An 18,675-nucleotide genomic window follows, 5' to 3' on the forward strand; every position below is an offset into this window, starting at 1 on the left:
TCTCCAGACCATGTTCAGGGCTGGTGAGGGGGCTGCCCCTGGGAGAATCAAGGGTCCCATCCCATCACTCTGTGATGGGCAGCAGCTCAAGTGCCACCACCTGGGGCCTGGGGTGGGCTTCAAGCCCCACTTTGGCTGTGCCTGCCCATCTCCTGGCCTTTAGCCACTGTCTTGGGCTCTGAGCTCCACATCTGAGTGCCAGCTGCCCAGGAGCAGCCACAACTGCAGAGTGATGATGTTCACCAAAAATGAGCTTTTTGCTGGGAACCGGCTCCCTCTAGAGGGTCTGAAGCACAGCCCTGTCCCCTCACTGGGTGGGTGCAAGGCAGGGCTGGGGGAGACACCTGGCATCAGGGTGCTCACATTCTTACCTGCCTGCTTAAATCAAAATAAAAACATTTAAAAAGTAACAGGTCTCAGGTAGATTCACTCAGACACGTAACACCCAGCCCAGCTCCCTGCAGCCCCTGTGCCTCCCTGCAGCTGAGCCCCATGGCTAACAGCCAGTCACTCTTTCCATTAGGAAATCCATTTTTCAGGAGCATATAACTCAGCTGTGAAATTTCACTCTTGGCTGAAACTTGGCTCAGCAGCAGAGAGACTGGGAAGGGCTGGACCCAGTGGCTACAGGTGTGAAAAGTGCTTTTTACAATGAGCTTTTATAACTTGGGAGAAATGGCTCCAAATCCCTGCTCTGTGTGGGCCTCGGTGTGAGCAGTGGAGGGTAAAGAACAAACCAAACCAGCCACTGGATGCCATCACATCCCACATGGGGAGAGGCACATCCTGCCCAGGAGGGGCTGGGGACAGAGGAGAACTCACTGATGGCAGCAGGAGCAGCACTTCTCCTAGAAAAAGGGGAATTCTCCCCAGAAAAGGTAAAAAAGAAAATTTTCACATCCTTGGAGATCCATTAAACATGGAGGTGGGATAAACACATAATCATCAGTATCATCCCCGTGAAATCCTGGTGCATCTGGGCAAGAGAATGTACAGCTCCTTCTGCTCAGGTGGAAATTCCCATCTGAAGAAGCTTCCAAGTCTCTTATCACCACACATTGTGAAACTACGTAAAAACAGCCAAGCAGAACATGCTTATTCCTGCACAGTAAAAATATCCATGGTGGCTTGCTCCTTCCTGGCAGGAAAGGGCCCTATCATCCCAAACCAGCCCCCAGACCTGCCATGGGACCCCCAGAGACACCACGCTGGGGCCCTTCTGAAAATCTCAGTAACACTTTTTAATATACAAGAATCAAAAGTACAGCAGTTTTACAATGTAGGAAAATTTCATACATACTATATAAACAACATATTTACATCAGAAATCACTAGGACAGTGGCATTTCTTTCACAAATATAAATTAATATTAATTACTGTTTTTAGTCAACAGGTTTAAAAGTCCATATTTTTACAGTAAGAGTCCTTCTCTCCCCAGAGGGGAGGCAGAGGTGGGGAGGAAACGGGTGAAAGCAGAAAAATATTTTTGTGTGGATCACAAACCATTCACACAAGGACTTCAGCACTCGGTTCCGTGTCCATTTTGGTTGGGACCACATCGCCTGTCCCCACAGCACGTTTTGGTCTGCAGGATTTCCACCATGTGAACTCATAACTTTAAACCATTTCCAAAGAGGTCAGGCTGAAAAAAAATCTTTTTTTTTTTTAATTTTTAATTGAACCCCAGCAAGTTACTGCTTTTTTTCTGCAAAGAGGCTGGAGGGAATCTCACAGCTGGTTAGGAAGGAAGAGCTGTACCAATCTGTCACAAACACCACAGGGAAGTTCATGGCTGTGGATGTGTCCCCTCTGATCCCACTCCTGTCCCCGTGACTGTTTGGTTATGGTCCCTATACTGAGGGGACATAAAATGCATTGAGTGTGTGTGTGTGTGTGTGCTCAGGGAAGACTTCCTCCCAATCTCCTTCTCCAGCTTCACTAAAGCCAAACCCAGCAAAGACTCACCCATCAAGAGTGGACATGATGTGACTTCAACATCAGGCTAAAGTGACAGTAGGGACAGCTCTCCAGTGGATATGGGTAAAGCTTCTGCTGTTGCACAAGAAGGAAATCCCAACCAACCTCATGCCTGGAACCTGGGATAAGTAAAAACCCCACATCTCAACACAGAAAATGCCTCTTGCTGGGATCCAAAGTTCTCCTGTGCCAGCCCTCACACTGGTTGCCAGTATTGCCTTTGCTACACGAGTATGGCACAAACTTCCTGCCGTGACAGCACCGTGACAAAACCAGCAATTCTCTTTGTCCCTCTGAGGCTGCCTCCATTTTCACATTAAAAGCTAATACCTCTGAAAAGAAAGGACCTCTTTGTTGAATACCACAGCCTGCAATCACAGCTTAGTGGGAAACACCACGGAAATGTGCTCTCTCCACACCTCCCACCCCTCCGAGGGGGACTGTGGAAGACTTGCCTTCACCTCACCCTGCACAGGTAAACACAAGTGTAACACTTTAACAGGGCAGCAAGTGCCCCTGAGGAAACAAAACTGCCCTGAATTCGGTGGAAATCTTGCAACATAAAAACAAAAGGGGAACAAAACACTTCTGGTGTGTCCCCGTGGAGCAGCGGGATGGGGAGGAGCGATGGCAGCAGATTTCCAGGGATACACTGCATGGAGGAGTATTAGTGTCAGTTTGCATGCGCCTTCCAAGGCACTGCCTGGAGTCAGGAAGCCAGCCCTGAACACCCATCTGCCCTCAGTCTTTAGGGGAAGGGACATCACAGCTTATTAGAGTCAAACACTGGCATCTTAACAGGAGGCCCAGCTTCTGTGCCCTGCCAAACAGGAGTCTGGAACAGCCTGGTCTTTAATACTGAGCTCAGGGTGGTGATGCAGCCCCAAACACCACTCTCAGGGCAGCCTTTGTGGTCTCCAGGGAACTCCAACTTGAAAAATAATCACCCAAGGTGCTTCTGGCCAGCAGGATGTGCACAACAAACCCCTCTCACCACACCAGTGTCCAGGATGGACGCTGGTTTGCATCAAATACTGTGGTTTGAATACTTGGAGTGTTTGTCCTGAAGTCCACTGAGCTGGGCTGCATATTCCTCTTTTCCCTCTGCCATGCTGGGCTCTAAGACATTTGCTCCGAGGATCTTTACAGATCAGTCCTGAATTCCTCATTCTGTCCCTGCTCACTGAGGTGCTAAGTCTTCAGGTTCATTTCCAACTTAGACAAACAAAAGGTCTAGAAATGCAGGTACTTCTAGCAATTCAGAGTCACTGCTGACTGTTGCAAAGATGACCATTCCCTGAACAGTGATCATTCCACTGGATTCCTGTTTCACTTTGTTCTACCTTCAGTTACAGTAAAGGTTTGTGATCACTGATTTGTGAAGCAAAGAGAGAAATTATTTGCCCAAAGACCAGAGACTTCAGTGGCAGGAAGATTAGGAGTTCCAGTATCCCCAGAGCCATCTTTTGATCTTGCACCTCCCAGCCAGCATCTGTTAGTTCCTGGACCACCCAAGCTGCCCATGGCAGAAGAGAAGAGTTTTGTTACAAATTCCTGAGCCCTGTCCACTGGGAAATACTGTTCTCACCCCAATTATTTCCTGATAGTTAGAAGTGAACTAAACCTTTTGTTGGCCTTTTTTTCCCAGCTCCCACTTACCCCCAGAGTCAAGATTTGCCAGTTCCAGCTCTGGAGATGGGAGGAAGATCCCCCCACCTATTCTGTTGCAGGGGACACAACAGCAATCAAAGCAGAGCCAGTTTCTTGAAATGGATAAAGACATGAAAATGATACAATGGCCAGGAAAGTGATGGACTGTCACCAGCATGGCTCCAGCTCCTTTGGAGTCATTCTGCAGGGACATCAAGTCCCTCTTTCAACCAAGTTTGACTGCTGAGGGACTTTCCTGTCCCTCCTTGAACCATCCTCCCTCTGCACCATGCTGGTGACACACAAATCCCAGCCCAACCAGTTTATCCCCAACCCCAGAGCAGCATCTGTCACATAACATCAAGTCAGAGCAGGCACACAGCCTTCTGCACCATCCTAAGCAGCATCAACCTGCCTTCTCCTTCTGAGGAAACACTGGCTGGGGAAAACTCCCTTGGGTCCATTGGACTGAGGAAAACAAAAACAAAACAACAAACGAGGTGGCAAGGCTGGTTCCGTGACAGAACAGTTCAATGGTAAAAAAGGGGAAAGGAAATGGCAATCTAAACCAGAATCAAGAACTAGGGACAATCTTCCTCCACCCACTCCCCCAAATTCCTCCTTGACCCAGCCAGATGATAGCAGCATGTTCAGAGTTTCTGGTTGCTGGCTTGGAGAAAGCAGCCACCGCCGCACCAATCCCAGTATCTCGGACGTGCGCGTCGCCCTCTCCGTCGCTTTACGCTTTCCGAATGTTCCAGTTATAATCTGGATTGTTTTTCTGTTCCAATGACCTATCCAGAGGTGACCTGTGATCGAGAGGTGACTTGGAATCGTGGGGGGATTTCTGAGAGGGGGGCGAGCGAGGGTCCGACACCGCAGGGTGAGATGGAGGGAGGGGCTGTTTGTAATCGCCCAGTTTGTCTGTGTGGAAGGACCGGTAGTGGTCCGAAGGTCCTTGGCCGTGGTAGCCCATGGGCGGCCTGTGGTCAGACATCCGCCGGAAATCCTGCTGGTGGTAGTTCTGAGGCCTGAAGTCCTCGGACCGTCGGCGTTTGGAATCGTGGTGGTGCCTGTGCAGAGAAAAATGGACAGAGATCAGCTTCCCAAGCCTGCTGAGGTGAGGGCAATGTCTCAGGTTGGAAATGGGTGCGCATATCGTATTCCTATCTGTGGAGCAGTTATCTTCTGTTCATTGGGCAGTTTTCTTTATCTCTTCCACAACCAGTCCTCCCTCTGGGAAATATCTTCTGTTAATGGGTCAGTGAGTGTCACTGTATGACCGATAAAATTACATCATCCCACTGGGAGATGCTCTGCCCAGGGGGAGGAGCCAACCATTCCTATCTGGATATAATCAGAGGTATGGAAGACCACAGGCAGCCTTTTCCACTGGATTCCCAGAGGAGCAGCTCTTTCTCACTGGATTCCTAGAGGAAGACCTGGCTCATCTACACTACCGCTGGAGGTACTATTACCTTCCTTCAGAGGAAGACCCTTCTACAGGATCCTTGCTTCAACAGAACCACACCTGGCACTGCAGAAGGGCTGCAGCCACCATTTAATGGGACTGCTGCCACCACCCTGACCCACAGGGCGTCAGCTCCTATTCTGACTCTGCCAGTGTTGTTTTGTACTACTGCATTGTTTATTTTATTCTTTTTATTTTCTTCCCTAATAAAAAACTGTTATTCCTCCTCTCATACCTTCGCCCCTTAATTTCAAACTTATACCAATTCGGAGGGAGGGGGTTTACATTTTCCATTTCAGGGGAGGCTCCTGCCTTCCTTAGCAGGCACCTGTGTGTCCAGACCCATCTCTCACCTGTCGTAGTAGTCGCGGTGGCCCCGGTGGTCACGGTCGCTGTTGTACTGCTCGTAGGGCCTCTTGCGGGACAGGTTGTTTGGTCGGTAGTTGCCGGAGCTGCGGTGGGGATCCCCCCGTGATCTCCGCTCCCCGTAGTGGTGGTCCTTGTACCAGTGCTGCTCGTACTGGTGGTGCCGCTCCCCGCCCCACATCTGGTTGCTGTTGCCGCCGTAGTTGAACTTTCGATCCCTCTGCCAGTCTCCTCGGTCTGCCGTGAGCAAAGAGCACCTCTGAGTCTCTGTTGTGTTTTGGTTTAAGCCCATTTGCTTCCCTGAATTCTCCAAGAAATAATACCTATTGACTCTCCTCCTCCCTAAACAACGTGGGCCCATTTTATTATTTGAATTTCTTTATCACTATTTCTTTATCATCCTCACAGATCTTACTCTGTCCCATTCTCACATTCTTTTCCTCACTACATCACCACGTTTTCTAGCCCAGCAGTATGTACAGTGGCAGTGTATGTTCAATCCCATCCCCCTGAAACCTGAGCAGCCACAAGTCCCAGAAGGATTTGTGTCCAGGAGCGTTAGGTCAGAAGGGAAGGTTTCTCCTGGCCTGCCAGAGCTCACCTGTGTTGCTGAAATGTCTCTTGTTTGGGTGGCCGTAGTTGTCCCGGGGGTGGCCGTGCATCTGCTGCTGGGTGTGGGAAGGGGGCATGTGGATCTTCTGGGAGTGAGGATTGTGAGGCACGTGGGACTGGGACATCACGGAATCGCGGCTGGAGCCTGAAGGCTCTGGGCGGAACGGCTTCTTCATGCTGGACATGTCCTCCTTCTTCTTCTGCTCCTGCAAGGTGGAACAGAGGGATACAGCTCAGCTGCTCTCCCACCAGAAGAGCAGGACTGTGAGCAATGGCCTTGTCTCCCAGGCTCTGGATTTTCCTGCCTCTTTGAGGTGAGCCAACTCTGTGCTCAAGAACGGCACAAACGTGGTGGAGGACAGGCAGTTTGGCAGCTCTGCTTCTACACCTGATCTCTACAGGGCAGCACGCCCAGGCTTTTCACTCCACGGGGAACTGAACATCACATGCCACACCAAACAATGCTTTTGCTTGGTCAGGACAGCCAGGACAAAGTGACCAGAAATGCCACATGAAAAAGAAGGCAAATGCAATCAGACTGTTTAGATGTTGAGAAAATCACAGTGCTAACAACAAAGAACACCCACGGTAAGAGGCAGAAAGAATTGGCACTTCCAGTGCAGCAACTTTTAAGGACAGAAATCAAAGGGAAAGCACATCAGGTCTCACCTCCTCTTCCTGTGATCTTTTTTTATGAGCCATCTTGTAGAGTTTGTGTAGTTTTCTGGCATCAAATTCCGTGAATTTTGACACAAATATCCATAGGTTCCTAGAAGGACATGAACATTTTCTTTTAAGTGCTACAGCAGCAATTTAGCTGCCAACAGCTTCCAAACCAACATCAAATTCCTTCTACCCTCTCTGGAAAACAGTCTCAGCTCAGGACAGGATGATCAGGAGGGCTGGAACCACATTTTTCAAAGTAAAATAAAGAGGTTTGCAGTGGTTTATGTGATTTAGCTTTGAAATCAATTTTAATGAAACCAGGATAACTTGAAGAGAAAACGTTTGCCTGGGACTGGTGATGGAAGACCATCCTTGGAAGTGTTCAAGGCTCAGGCTAAATGGAGTTCTGAGCAACCTGGTCTAGTGAACTGTGTCCCTGCCCATTGCAGGGGATTGGAACTGGGTGATTTTTAAGGTCCCTCCCAACCCAAACCATTCCATGATTCTGTAATTCTGTAAGCTGAGTGGACCAGAAAACACAATATTTCACAGGTTAAGTAAGAGGCAAATGGCACATCCATCCACAAAAAAACCAGGAGCCTCTGACTACCATTTCAAAATATCCTAAACCAGCTAAGGAAAAAAAAAAGATCCCTCACCTTCTCCACAGCTTGATGTGATCCTGGTCAGTGTAGGCTTTAAGGCACTCAGAGATGCGATCACCAATTTTCAGGAGGCAGTTGCGTGTGTGCTCCAACTGTTCTTGGACTGTCAGTCCCTTATCAGGCTTATCAAGTTGCTTCAGTGCTTTTTTGACTGGTCTCATCCTTTCCTTGCACTTGAAAGAACAACAGAGAGGAGAAAGTGATTAATTTGGCAGAGGGCTCTACATCATTGCCCTGTTAATCGAAAAGAAGCTCGTTTAGCTTTATCTGGCCATTAGGCAAGGAGAAATCAGCTATAAAATAGCAAATTGTTAGACAAACTGCAGACAATCATCAGTAAAAGACAAGATTTTCCCCACCTTCACTGTCCCTGCCTTTTAGGAGGAAAAAATTTGCTTTGCAAGCAGTAACCACACATGGTCTGCCCCTGCATGGATCCCGTGGCAAGCAGGGAAGTGAATCCAAGCCTCCACACACTGAACCAGCCACCCCAGCTGAAAGACTGCTCAATTCAATCCTGTCCAATCCCATCTTTGGTGACTTTAATGCTTGCTTTTACCAAAACTAGCAGACATGAGATGAAAGCACTGTGTTTTTCAGCCTGGGCACATCAACACTGTGTACAGATAGGGAATCAGACAGGTTTTTTGACTGCCTGCCTGGATCTTTTGTACATCACAGAAGGAAAGGTAAAGAAAAAGACAAAAAACCCCAGAGGACCTTCAACAGTACAGAGATTTGTACTGAGAAAACTGCTTTTAAGAAGTGATATTTCAGCCAAGGAGAATCTGCCATGACAATTTTACTAAAAGGCAATTTTTACAATGAGCTTTGTGGGCATGTTTGCTGTGAGAGCATTTACACATCTCTGCAGCTCCAACAAGGTCACCCCCAAAACTCTCCTGCATTTCCTTGCCTCTTGGCTCCTTGGCTTCTACAAGAGAGGAATGTAAGGCTGCAGGGTGTCCTGTAACTCAGGGCTGCCAGCTGAGCAGGGGAGGTGACCAGCTGGAGCAGAGAGCCCTTGTGCATGCCCTGCTGAGAGGCTCCCAGCTGGCAGCACTGGTGGGCAGCTCTTGTCCAGGGCTGTCCTGCCCTGCTCTCAGATCAGCCAGTGGAAACCCCTGTGGGGCACTAGGAGGGGGTTCACCCCCCAACACCTAAAACACGTCCTTGGATGACATCTGAGCAAATCCTGGCTGCCTCGCTGGGCTCTCAGCACTGCCCACCCATTTCCCAAGGAAAATACTCACTATGCTGAATGTTTCTTGGTCCAGATCATCATCCTCATCTTCTCCAATGGGGATTGGCTCGCTCCCTGCAGTGATGTGGACAGGACCCTGTGATCTCTTCCCTTTACTTCCAGATTTGGCCTCGCCACCTTTAGGCTTTACAAGGACAAATTACACACATCACACGATGAGCCAGAATGGAGGATCCCCAGTGACCCAGCTAACAACCTCCACACTATTGTTACTGGCAGTTGCTAAACCTGGGCACTGTTCCTACAACTTTCCTCCCACAATCTCCAACTGTTGAGCTGCAATGGCTCTGTTCAGCTTTACATGATCCATAAGGGAGCAGGGAGAAGTCAGAGCCAACAGTTTGGACACGAATACGATATTCACACTCATGGGGAGAAATCAACGTTGAAGACTTGGAAGAGAGCTTAAAATAAAGAGTATCTCTCCCTTGCAAAGGACAGAGCTCTGGATAGTCTCATATCTACAAGCATCTGCAACTTTATGTGATATCACTAGTTTTCAAATCATGGCCTGTTCATTTACATTTTTACCTATATGACTTACTTCAGTCAAAGCCACACCAAAAATCTCTGGAAAGCAAACTTTCCCCTACATAGGTAACAAAACTTCTTAAGTTTGCACTTATGACCTCAGTGTCAAAACACACTGAGCACGTAGTACATACCTGTTCCTTGGACAGGTACTCCAGGTCATTATTATGGAAGCTTTTACCCCCACTTCCAATTTGCATCCAGCCTCAGGGCAGTTGTACCCAAAATTCAAGAGACATTTGAGTCTCCAGCATACCAGTGATGTTGAAACACTCATTCTGTTGAGTCCTGAACAGTGACAATGACAACTTACAGTCTTGATGGTGTGGACACTTGGGTCACTTGGGTGAGTTTAAATTAAAGGGGAATACAGACAAGGACCTGCCAACCCTGTGATAAATCACAGCTGGACAGAACTTTGATCTGAGTGCTCCAGGCTCTTTCCTTAGCATCAGCTCTGTGGCCATATCCATGTCACAGGGACAGCTGTACTTTAAGGAAGCCTAACAAAATCTCTTCCATTTTGGTCACATTCCATGAAGCTTTAGGACATATTGCCTTTTCTACTTTTTATGGCAATTCAGAAGGGCTGAAAAAGAGATGGATACCCCCTCACCCCATGGTGCTTCACTGATGTCTCTTCACACAGGGCCTTTAATGAATCCAAAGTCTCACAGTTTGCCCTGCTCTCGACTTCCCTATCAGGCTGCTCCTGAAAGCACCCCATACCTTCTCTTTCTTGTCTTTTGTCTTCTTTTTCTCTTTATCGCTTTCCTTTTCTTTCTTAGAGGATGTCTGTTTTTCCTTGTTCTCTTTGTTCTCTTTCTTCTTCTGTTTCTTTTTCACTGGGCTCTTGTCCAAGCCATCCTCCTAGAATATCAGTCACAGCACAAAGTTGGAGTCCCTCACCTCATGTACATTTTCTTCCACAAAACATCCTTAAAACACAGGCAACTTTTGAGGTCCATCCAGATTTACCCTCACACCTCTTTAAGCAGACATCGAGCCCTGCTCAAGCAGCTGCCATCCCCCCAAAGGTGACAAAAGGGTATGAAAACCAGACCAGCCCCACTCTGTGACAAGCTGGCAAGCTGCAGAGCAGCCCTGCTCTCCTGTGCCAGCTGCACTCCAGAACGATCAGCCCCTGAGGTAGATACTGATCAGCACACGAACAAAAAGCCTCAGACTGCAAGCCAAACCACTCAAAGTCTGAACATTTTCTAAGCAACAGCATGACCTTGGTAAACTCCAGCTTCACCACGGGCAGACGTGCCCAAAAGGAGAGGGAAACAATTCTTCTTTCTCTCCTTTATAAGGGCAACAGGCTTTGTCCTGAGACAACCTTTCCCCTGAGTCAATGTGTGGATGTTTGTGGCCATTCTGGGATGCCCCAAATCCCTTAAAGCACTGAGCTAAAAGAATAGGTGGGAAAGGTCCTTCTTTCACACCAATAGCTGTATGGGTGGTTTTGTGAGTTTGCCAATCCGGTGGGAATTCACTCTTAGTGCCTCTGACTTCTGGGGGCTTCCCAAGGTGAGGCTGGGCAGTAACAGCAGAGCCCAAGGAAACGTGGAAAAGCCACTGCTCACCAAGGCTGACTCACCTTGACTTCACCCTCTTCTGACTGGTTGTCTGAGTGCCGAGGAGAGGAGAGTTCATTCCCATGCTCATCTTTGACTTTGGGAGCCTTGTTCTCTTTCTTCACTCGTGGTTTCCTCTTCTTTAGTTTGCCCTGGTAAAAACATAGAACAAGTCAGGGAAAGCAAATAGCTACAGCTACTTCCTGGGGACATTTCCCATCTCCTGAACATTGTGCAAAGAGCTGCAGGTCCTGCAGGCTGGCAGGAAACTGATGAGCCCAAATCCTTCAGTAAGAGTAGCAATAACCTGTCCCTTATTAATTATCATTTAAATGAGAATTATCACTATGTAATCAGACAATAAGTCCATATTCTTTCATAGAAATGATGTCTGGTGACCTGGGAACACAGGGTGTCTCCTACCATCAGCCAACCACTCCCCCTAAAAGCCCCAGAATCAAGAGGCCACATCTCACCTCTTCCCCATCTTTCATGTTTTCTTTCTTATCCAGATCTTTTTTCAGCAGTTTCAGTAGATAATCAACTCGGGTCTGGAGCTGTTTTCCCTGAGGCTTCTTATCTGTCTCAACTGGTAGGATCTTTGATAAAGCAGAAAAAAAATAATATATATATACCCATATGCACAAGACTTGACAAAAGATTTACACATTAGCAGCAGCCCTTCCAGGCCCAGCAAAGGGCAGCAGATGCTGCACCTTCTGGGGGAACAAGAAGGCTCAAGCCTTCCTTTCCCCTCTCAGACTGTCCCTGTCTGGCTAAAGGCAAAGCTCCTAGGAAGCAAGCATCCCTCCACTTGGAATCCTGCACAAGTTAAAGCATCCCAAGGCTTGCAAAGCCTTGCAAGCTTGCTAAGTTCTCTTGAAGGAAAAAAGTCCTTTACAAGCTATATTTGGCACTTTGAGCTGCAAAACTGAGTCCACTCGCCTTGACACCTCAGATTTGTTTGTGGCAGCTTGGTCACAGCAGCCCAGTCACTCTGGTAACCTGAGACATTGCTACAGCAGGGGCACAGATGCACAATTTTTAGTGGAAAACAAGGCTGAAAGGTGACACTTTGTGGAGGAAATAGCTCAGCTTGCCAGCTAGGTTTGCTTCATACTTCACTGGAAAATGGGTGGCGTGTTTCAGGCAGCTGTTTCCATTGCAAAATGCTTTTCTGAGCTCCACACATGGAGGGCTCTCAGGCAGAGCCTGATCTCTGCTAAAAGCACCAGCAGGGATGTCAGGGAAATGCTGCACGCTGGCAGCAAAGCTGGTGTGGAGATTCCCAGTGCTCCTCAACCCTGTGCTGCAGTTTCCACACTCTTTCCACCACACTGACACAACGGATGGTGGATTATTTTTAACCCAGATCATTTCAACATGGTGCCTGTAAACTGTTCTTGTGGGGATGACTGAGGAACAGAGGAACTAGATGGAGGCTTTCCAGCTGGCTGTGCTGCCATTCCCAGTCGTGTAACCCTACCCTCAAAGCTAACATGGACCAGCCTTGACATAAGCAGTGTCAAATCTGTGAAAAATTACTTCCACTCAGAAATTCACACTCAGCTTCTTGTGAGATGCTCAAGGAAACATCAAGCCTTCCATCCTGTGCATGGAACCACACATGTCAGCACTGCCATTTTCTGCCTGCATCAATTCAGTGTGGTTCACCTGGTACTGCCCACCAAACGACACAAGTCTGCTTTCCCTCCAGCATGCAACATTCCATGAAGGCCCCTGTTTTCCTCATTACTACTGATCATGGGTTCTGGAGCAGTTACAAACATAAACATCTGTTTCTGGAGTAAATGAGGCATGTTTGCTATGAGCACTGCAATGGACCCAATGGAAGGAGCAAGCAAAGCCACCTACCTTATCAGACAACTTCAACTCCGGATCTGTTTTAATTAGCTCCCAGTTTCCATAACCATGCTCGTAAATTCCCACTAACAAGCGAGAATCCTCCTCCACTCCCCAGTCTACATCAAAATGAGCAGCTTTGACACGGCACGTCAGGCGGTACCTAAAGGCATTTCAAACAAGAGCTACTTTTAATGCTCTGGAGGATAAAGCAAATCCACACATCCAGGCTATTCTCTTTCCACTACAAAATCCAAATTCCCTGAGTCTCTTTCTGCATTGCCTACTTGGCCAAACTCACTTCTTCCTTTCCTCTGGGTCCGAGGGAATGGATTTGTGCAGCATTTCAAACTCCTCTTCGTGCTGGATGATGGATTTCACATTGACTTGGACACCAGAAATCTTGATGGTAGGACCTCGTCTCTTTCCAGGTCCTTTCCCTGCTCAGCAATAAAACACAGCAATTAAGGGAACTCTTACAGAAGGAAGACTCTCAGTAAAATGGCTTCAGAGACAGTGATCAAGACCTTGCCTGCAACCTCTTATTTAAACATAAGGCTGAAAATATAAATTTTCTTCCACTAACTTGCTTAGATCTGCAATTTAAACACCTCCCAGTACCATTTTCTTAAAGTATGCTGGAGCTGTTGATTCTGCAGTCTTGATCAGCTGCAACAGGCAGAGACCCAGCAGGAAATCCATCCCTGACTCTGTATGTCCAAACAAACAGCAAAGAACAGCCAGACAGAGAGTGGGTGGTGATTCCAGCTCTGGGAATTGCTAACTGTGGACCCAGCTTTACTGTGGAGTGCACAGCACCAGTTTGATTTCCAGTCCCAGGAACAGTTAAAATAAGATCTGCTTTGCTTTGTGGCTCAGCATTCAATGAGCTGGTCACTTCAGCCTCTCCCCAAAAAACTCATGTCCAGCAGAAGCCAAGAGACCCAAGTGGCACTGCCCAGTCTGAGCAGAAAGCTCAGGGACTCCTCTCTGAGGGTGAGAGCTGCCTGGCAGAGATGGGTTGGTTTAAGTGTGTTCTTGTTCATTGTTTCTAAGTCACAATGTGGCCTCCCTGTCCAGCACAGGAATGGTTTTCTCACAAGCTCCATGGAACACTGCCAAAACCACCCTAACAGCAGCACAAATCCCCCTTGCCTACCTTCTGCTGGATTTTCCTTCAGCTGCTCCTCATATTCCTGCATTGCTGACACACAGCTGTTGTGGATGAGCTCCCCTAAACGCTTCAGGTCAGCCACAGACTTGTCCACCAGCTCAGCATCCCGGGCAATGCACTCCAGCCTGGGGAACAGGGGCAGTTTTGTGTGTGATACAGCAGTTCTGCTCTCAATCACTGCTATTCAATTGTTTCACAGCTCAGTGCTGTACAAATGTGAGTGTATAAAACATGCACAAGCTGAGTTCGTGCAGGAAACAACCCAAGTTTTGTCTTTTTTTTGGTCTGACAGCTGCAGTGCAGATGTAGAAAAACTGATCCAATCCTCTGGATTTTTTAGTACCAAAGCAAAGGTGAGAACTGTCTCTCCTGGGAACAACAGGGACCCTCTGTGACTGTCCAGTATTCCCTCAGGCTTTTCCAGTTCCACATTAACTCCATTTGATGGTCCAAAGCTGCCATCTGCTGCCCCTTTTGCCTGCCTGAAGTCAGTAACATCAAGACTCACAGGCAAGCCTTGTGTTTTACACCAGGAGAGCAGAACCAGCTGAAAAAGCTCTGAATTTCTCCTATAATACATTCAGGGAACTCTGCCTTAGCCCTGAGACCTTTCCAGAGCCAGCACAGGGCCAGAGCCCTGCAGATCCATGTTTAAGGATGGTGCCTCTCTTTGTTTCCCTTCAGAAGGGACAGAGCATGGAAAGGAGCTCCAACTTCAGTCCTGAGGCTAACGTGCATAGAGAAGCTTGGCAAGTGTTTTGGGTAGCATTTGTTGTTCTGACAGCTGCTCTCTCTCCTCTCTGGGCAGAGTGGGAATGCCCCAAGGGCAGGACTGTGCCAGCAGGACCCTGCTGTGGCACCACGACTGCTCCAGCTGGTTTTCAGCCAGCATTCATCAGTGCCCATCAACAGAGACACAGGGAGTGCACAGCAGTGCTTGGGGTCTGATGGCAGGACAGCAAGGCTTGTGCTGTCTGTGCAGGTTGTGTCACACACAGAGCAATGTGTGCCTGGAGTGCTCAGGAGTACAGTGTGCCTCCATGATTCCCCTCTGGAGCAGGGCCAGGTTGGGACTCACCTTTCAAGAGGCAATCCAAACTTCTTGTAAGCCTTGATAAACCTAAAGAGAAAAAAAAAAGCAAAAAAATCCCCTAAACTAGCTGCCATAAAAAGTAGGTCCAATATCACAAAAATGCTTGAATATATTAATTACAGCCTGTCACATTATCACCCTTGCATTCCCCACTGATCAGCTCAGCATCCCTCAGCACTGGGAAGCCTCATCCATTAGCCCCCAAAAAGAGTTTTGTGACCTTGGCTGAAGAAGAACACAACATTATTATGAATGTTGAGTGTTTGACAGATGAGGGGTAAAAAAAAAAAATAGGAGAGTGGTTACTGTAGGGCAAAAAAAAAAAAAAAAAAAAAAAGCATTGGCTCACACCATGTTGGTAATTATTAACTTCATTTTTCCAGGAAGAAAAGAGGCATTAAATCAATGTCATTAGCAATTTTGCTGTAAACGTAGCAACCCATCACAGAAGAGCCAAATGTGGTTCAATCCATCACAGAGGTTTGCAGATGAGGCTTGCATTTATTTTCATGTCTTATTTTTATTGTGAAAATCCCTGCTGTGGCTAACACATCTTTAGAGCAAGAGTTGCTGCAATCAAACATTGCCTTGAGCTGGGAGTAGACACAATAGCTACAACTACAGGTTATTTTTAAAAATAATTAATTTTCTGCCTTCTCATTTTCAATTTGTATTCTTTCAGCCCCTTTCTGCTACATCACAATAACCTAAATGGCTGTTATATTGCATATTGTAACATGTCCTCCTACTCCATGGTTTCAAGATGGTTATGGGGCAGCTATCACAGCCCAAAAACTCTGTTATCTCCTGCTTAAAAACAGACCAACTCAGAGACAGAGAGTTAAGGAAAACTCATAACTCCCTCTCTTCCATCTTTGGCTGAACATCTGGGTAGAGCTGTAAGACAAAGATCTCTGGGAAAGACTCAAGAATTAGAAGATAGGAGAAGAAAACAATACTCTGAAATGCAGTCTCCAGCTGACATCAGAGTCTGCACACAACCACTCGGATAACAGGACCAGTGCTTCTCATGAGGTCATTTTGCCAGAGCCTGCCCTTCACTGAGAGCTTAAATCAGCAGGATGACTGCCAGAAAAGTGTCAGGAAGGCCAGAGGCCTTGGCTTCTCCAGCTCTGAAGCTTGTGGCACCTAAGACCTCACATGTTCTACAGCATTAGCTCCATCCACTTGGCCCACAAAGGGCAGTTAGAGCAGGGATTAATTTTAGGAAGGCACCAGCTCCACTGTGTCCTAACTAAAGACAATCCAGCCAGTTCTGCACTGACCTGAATGTTAAGGTCATCAGCTGGGATCAAACTGAATTATATAAAGGTGCAGAAGCTGTGCCACTGACATGCTTACAGGTGAACACATCCTGGCTTAATCTGGGATTTTCCCCACCTGCATGGGATTTCTATATTTGTCTTCTGAACTGTCTCTCGTGCCCAGCACTGACCTCCTGATTTCAGCATCAGTAAATCCTTCCACAGTGTCTTTTCTGACACTCCGAGGGCGTCCCCTGCGCTTGGGTCTCTTCTCGTCGTCGGTGTCGTCAGTCTCGCTTTCTGACCCAGATGATCTCTGTAGCCTTCTCTTGGTCTCTGCATCAGATTCACTGTCATTTGTCTGAGCCTGCAGGTACCATAGAAACAGCAGGACACTTAACAATGCTCATCTCATCAGCTAACCACCTTTTCTGTCCCTCCGTGCACTGGCACTATCTAATGGAGCATCCATTAGAAGACGCAGGAGCCCATGTGACCAGCCAGAGAGGCTGCACAGCCTTGCAGTTCCCAGCTGGCTGAGGCTGTGGTGGTCATCCTCCTTTCACAGCCACCAGGTTCACAACTGCATTTTGATCTACTGAGAGATGTTAAAATATTGATTTCCATGTGTTTGTGCCACAGTCCCTCAGACTATTTTCAAAACCAGGACACCTCAGAAATTAATCTGGATTCGTCCAACATGAATTATCTTTGTGTTTTTCACATCAGTGTTTTTCTCCAGCTCACCCCACAGAACAGTTCTAACCCCTTAAAGTCCCACATGCCAGCAGAGCATCCTAGCACAGTCAGCTTTCTTTTGGATTGGGGTAGATCCATTACATAAAGAAGAACTTGGGAAGACACCATCTCTTTTGCTTCTCACGATCCAGATTTAGGCAAGAGCCACACAGGGAGCTAGAGAGCCCAAGGAAAAGAGACAGCCAAAAAATGGCAAAATCTGCAGCAAAGTCCAATACAATTGGGTGCTTTGCTTTGTGGTCACTACAGATTCTTTTGATTTTGCCTGCTAAGGTGAGATGAGTGCACCAAGTCCAGTCTGCGCCCTCAGGCTGCATCCCAAACCATTGGTGCAATGCACAGTGCCAGCAAGAAGTCACTGGGCTACCTCTGTGCTTTATTCCCAACCAGCTTTGGGGAGGGAAAGATGCTCAGATGGCAGGGAGGCTTGCCCTGAGCATTCTCTTTGGCAGCTCTCTCCTCCAGCCCCTCATCCCCTCATGATGGGCTGTACCTTTTTCGTTGAGCTCCGGATTCGAGGCAGCATGTAGATTTCCTCCAATTCTTTCTGTCTTTCTTCCTCCTCCACCTTTTTCCTCTGCTCTTCTGGAATGATATCATCCCAGTCCTTCTGGGACCGCTCATCCAGCTCTGTCTCTTCCTCCTCCATGGTTGCAAAGTTGGCAACCTTTTACAAGCAAAGGAGAAGTTTTAGCAATTCCCTCCCCTGGCATGAACACCCCAGAGCTGTCTGCTAAGCCTCAACTCCTTCTCCACAGGAACTCAGCCAACACTTCCATAACTACTCCATAATTGATCCCTATGCCACTACATTCCTGGCTCCTTGCCCTGTCTTTGGACTAACAGCTTTTGAGGAAGTACGTGCAGTTTAAGGAGTACTGCTGAGTATTTGTAAATTACTGGGTTTGTTTCCAAATTTGGTAAATTCTGCATTTTACTCACAGCCTTCAAAACCACTTTCCTGAAACTAAATGAATACCCACCTCAGGTGGGTTGGAACTGGATGATCTCTAAGCTCCCTTCCAACCCAAACCATTCTGTGGTTCCGAGATCTCTGCGAGGTGTTGCTGCCTGTTACTGCCCTCAGCTCCAAGGCAGGGTGTGGGGAGCCACATTCCCAAAGCCCAGCACAGAGCCTGGGGGGGTCCATACCTTGAACTGTGAGAGCAGCTCGTCGGTGGCACTGGTGGACACCTCATTCTCCCGGGTTTCAGCCAGACGCAGAATCTCATCGATGTCCATCTCCTGCCAGTCAGGGAGAAGGAGGGATAAAGCAGAAGGTGCCAGGCACAGCAGGAAGTAAGAGGCTTTGAGAACAGGCTCGTGTGCTGATATGAGCTAAATAAAGTGCAAATATCTGCAGGGTGTCATCCCAGAGGGCAGGGATGAACTAGCTCAAGTGGGACAACGAAGTACAAATAAGGTGACAGAACAAAAGGAAAGGGCCACGAAGGCTGAACAGTGGGGAAAACTTCCAGGCAGTGAGATGTATGAACTGTTTCCCTGGGGGAAACAGCTCACTAAGAGAATTGGTCAAAACACTCAATGCTAAACTGTCAAGTAATGTTGCACTAAGGCAGGAGAGAGTGACCTGCTCACTGCACTGTGCTGACTCCTGCCTCACTCAGAACCACCAAAAAGTGCTGAGCAAGTGCTCAGAAGAGGCAGGGAGAGGAGCTTCAGTAGGCTGTGCTGTCACTAGCTAATAATCCTCAGAGGGCAAGGGACTCCCATGGTG

At 47.8% G+C, this 18,675-nt stretch overlaps 1 protein-coding gene across 8 annotated transcripts in view; it reads right to left on the reverse strand.

Annotated features, from left to right (window-relative positions):
* Positions 1–1,226: 1,226 nt before the first annotated feature.
* CHD2 (chromodomain helicase DNA binding protein 2) overlaps positions 1,227–18,675 on the reverse strand; it is a 90,298-nt gene continuing 72,849 nt past the window's right edge. For all 8 annotated transcript variants that reach the window (XM_018913946.3, XM_009090022.4, XM_050978661.1 and 5 more), the window contains 16 exons: positions 18,090–18,182; positions 17,431–17,604; positions 16,370–16,545; positions 14,899–14,940; positions 13,806–13,945; positions 12,948–13,086; positions 12,659–12,809; positions 11,260–11,382; positions 10,807–10,935; positions 9,933–10,073; positions 8,662–8,796; positions 7,403–7,581; positions 6,747–6,846; positions 6,067–6,283; positions 5,453–5,702; positions 1,227–4,701 (listed from right to left, as the gene is read on the reverse strand). In XM_018913946.3, coding sequence (XP_018769491.1) covers positions 4,368–4,701; positions 5,453–5,702; positions 6,067–6,283; positions 6,747–6,846; positions 7,403–7,581; positions 8,662–8,796; positions 9,933–10,073; positions 10,807–10,935; positions 11,260–11,382; positions 12,659–12,809; positions 12,948–13,086; positions 13,806–13,945; positions 14,899–14,940; positions 16,370–16,545; positions 17,431–17,604; positions 18,090–18,182 — 2,523 coding nt within the window. In that variant the 3' untranslated portion in view covers positions 1,227–4,367. The remainder of the gene's footprint in view (positions 4,702–5,452; positions 5,703–6,066; positions 6,284–6,746; positions 6,847–7,402; positions 7,582–8,661; positions 8,797–9,932; positions 10,074–10,806; positions 10,936–11,259; positions 11,383–12,658; positions 12,810–12,947; positions 13,087–13,805; positions 13,946–14,898; positions 14,941–16,369; positions 16,546–17,430; positions 17,605–18,089; positions 18,183–18,675) is intronic.

The sequence above is a fragment of the Serinus canaria genome, chromosome 10 (genome assembly GCF_022539315.1).
Source record: "Serinus canaria isolate serCan28SL12 chromosome 10, serCan2020, whole genome shotgun sequence".
Classification (NCBI taxonomy): Eukaryota; Metazoa; Chordata; class Aves; order Passeriformes; family Fringillidae; genus Serinus; species Serinus canaria.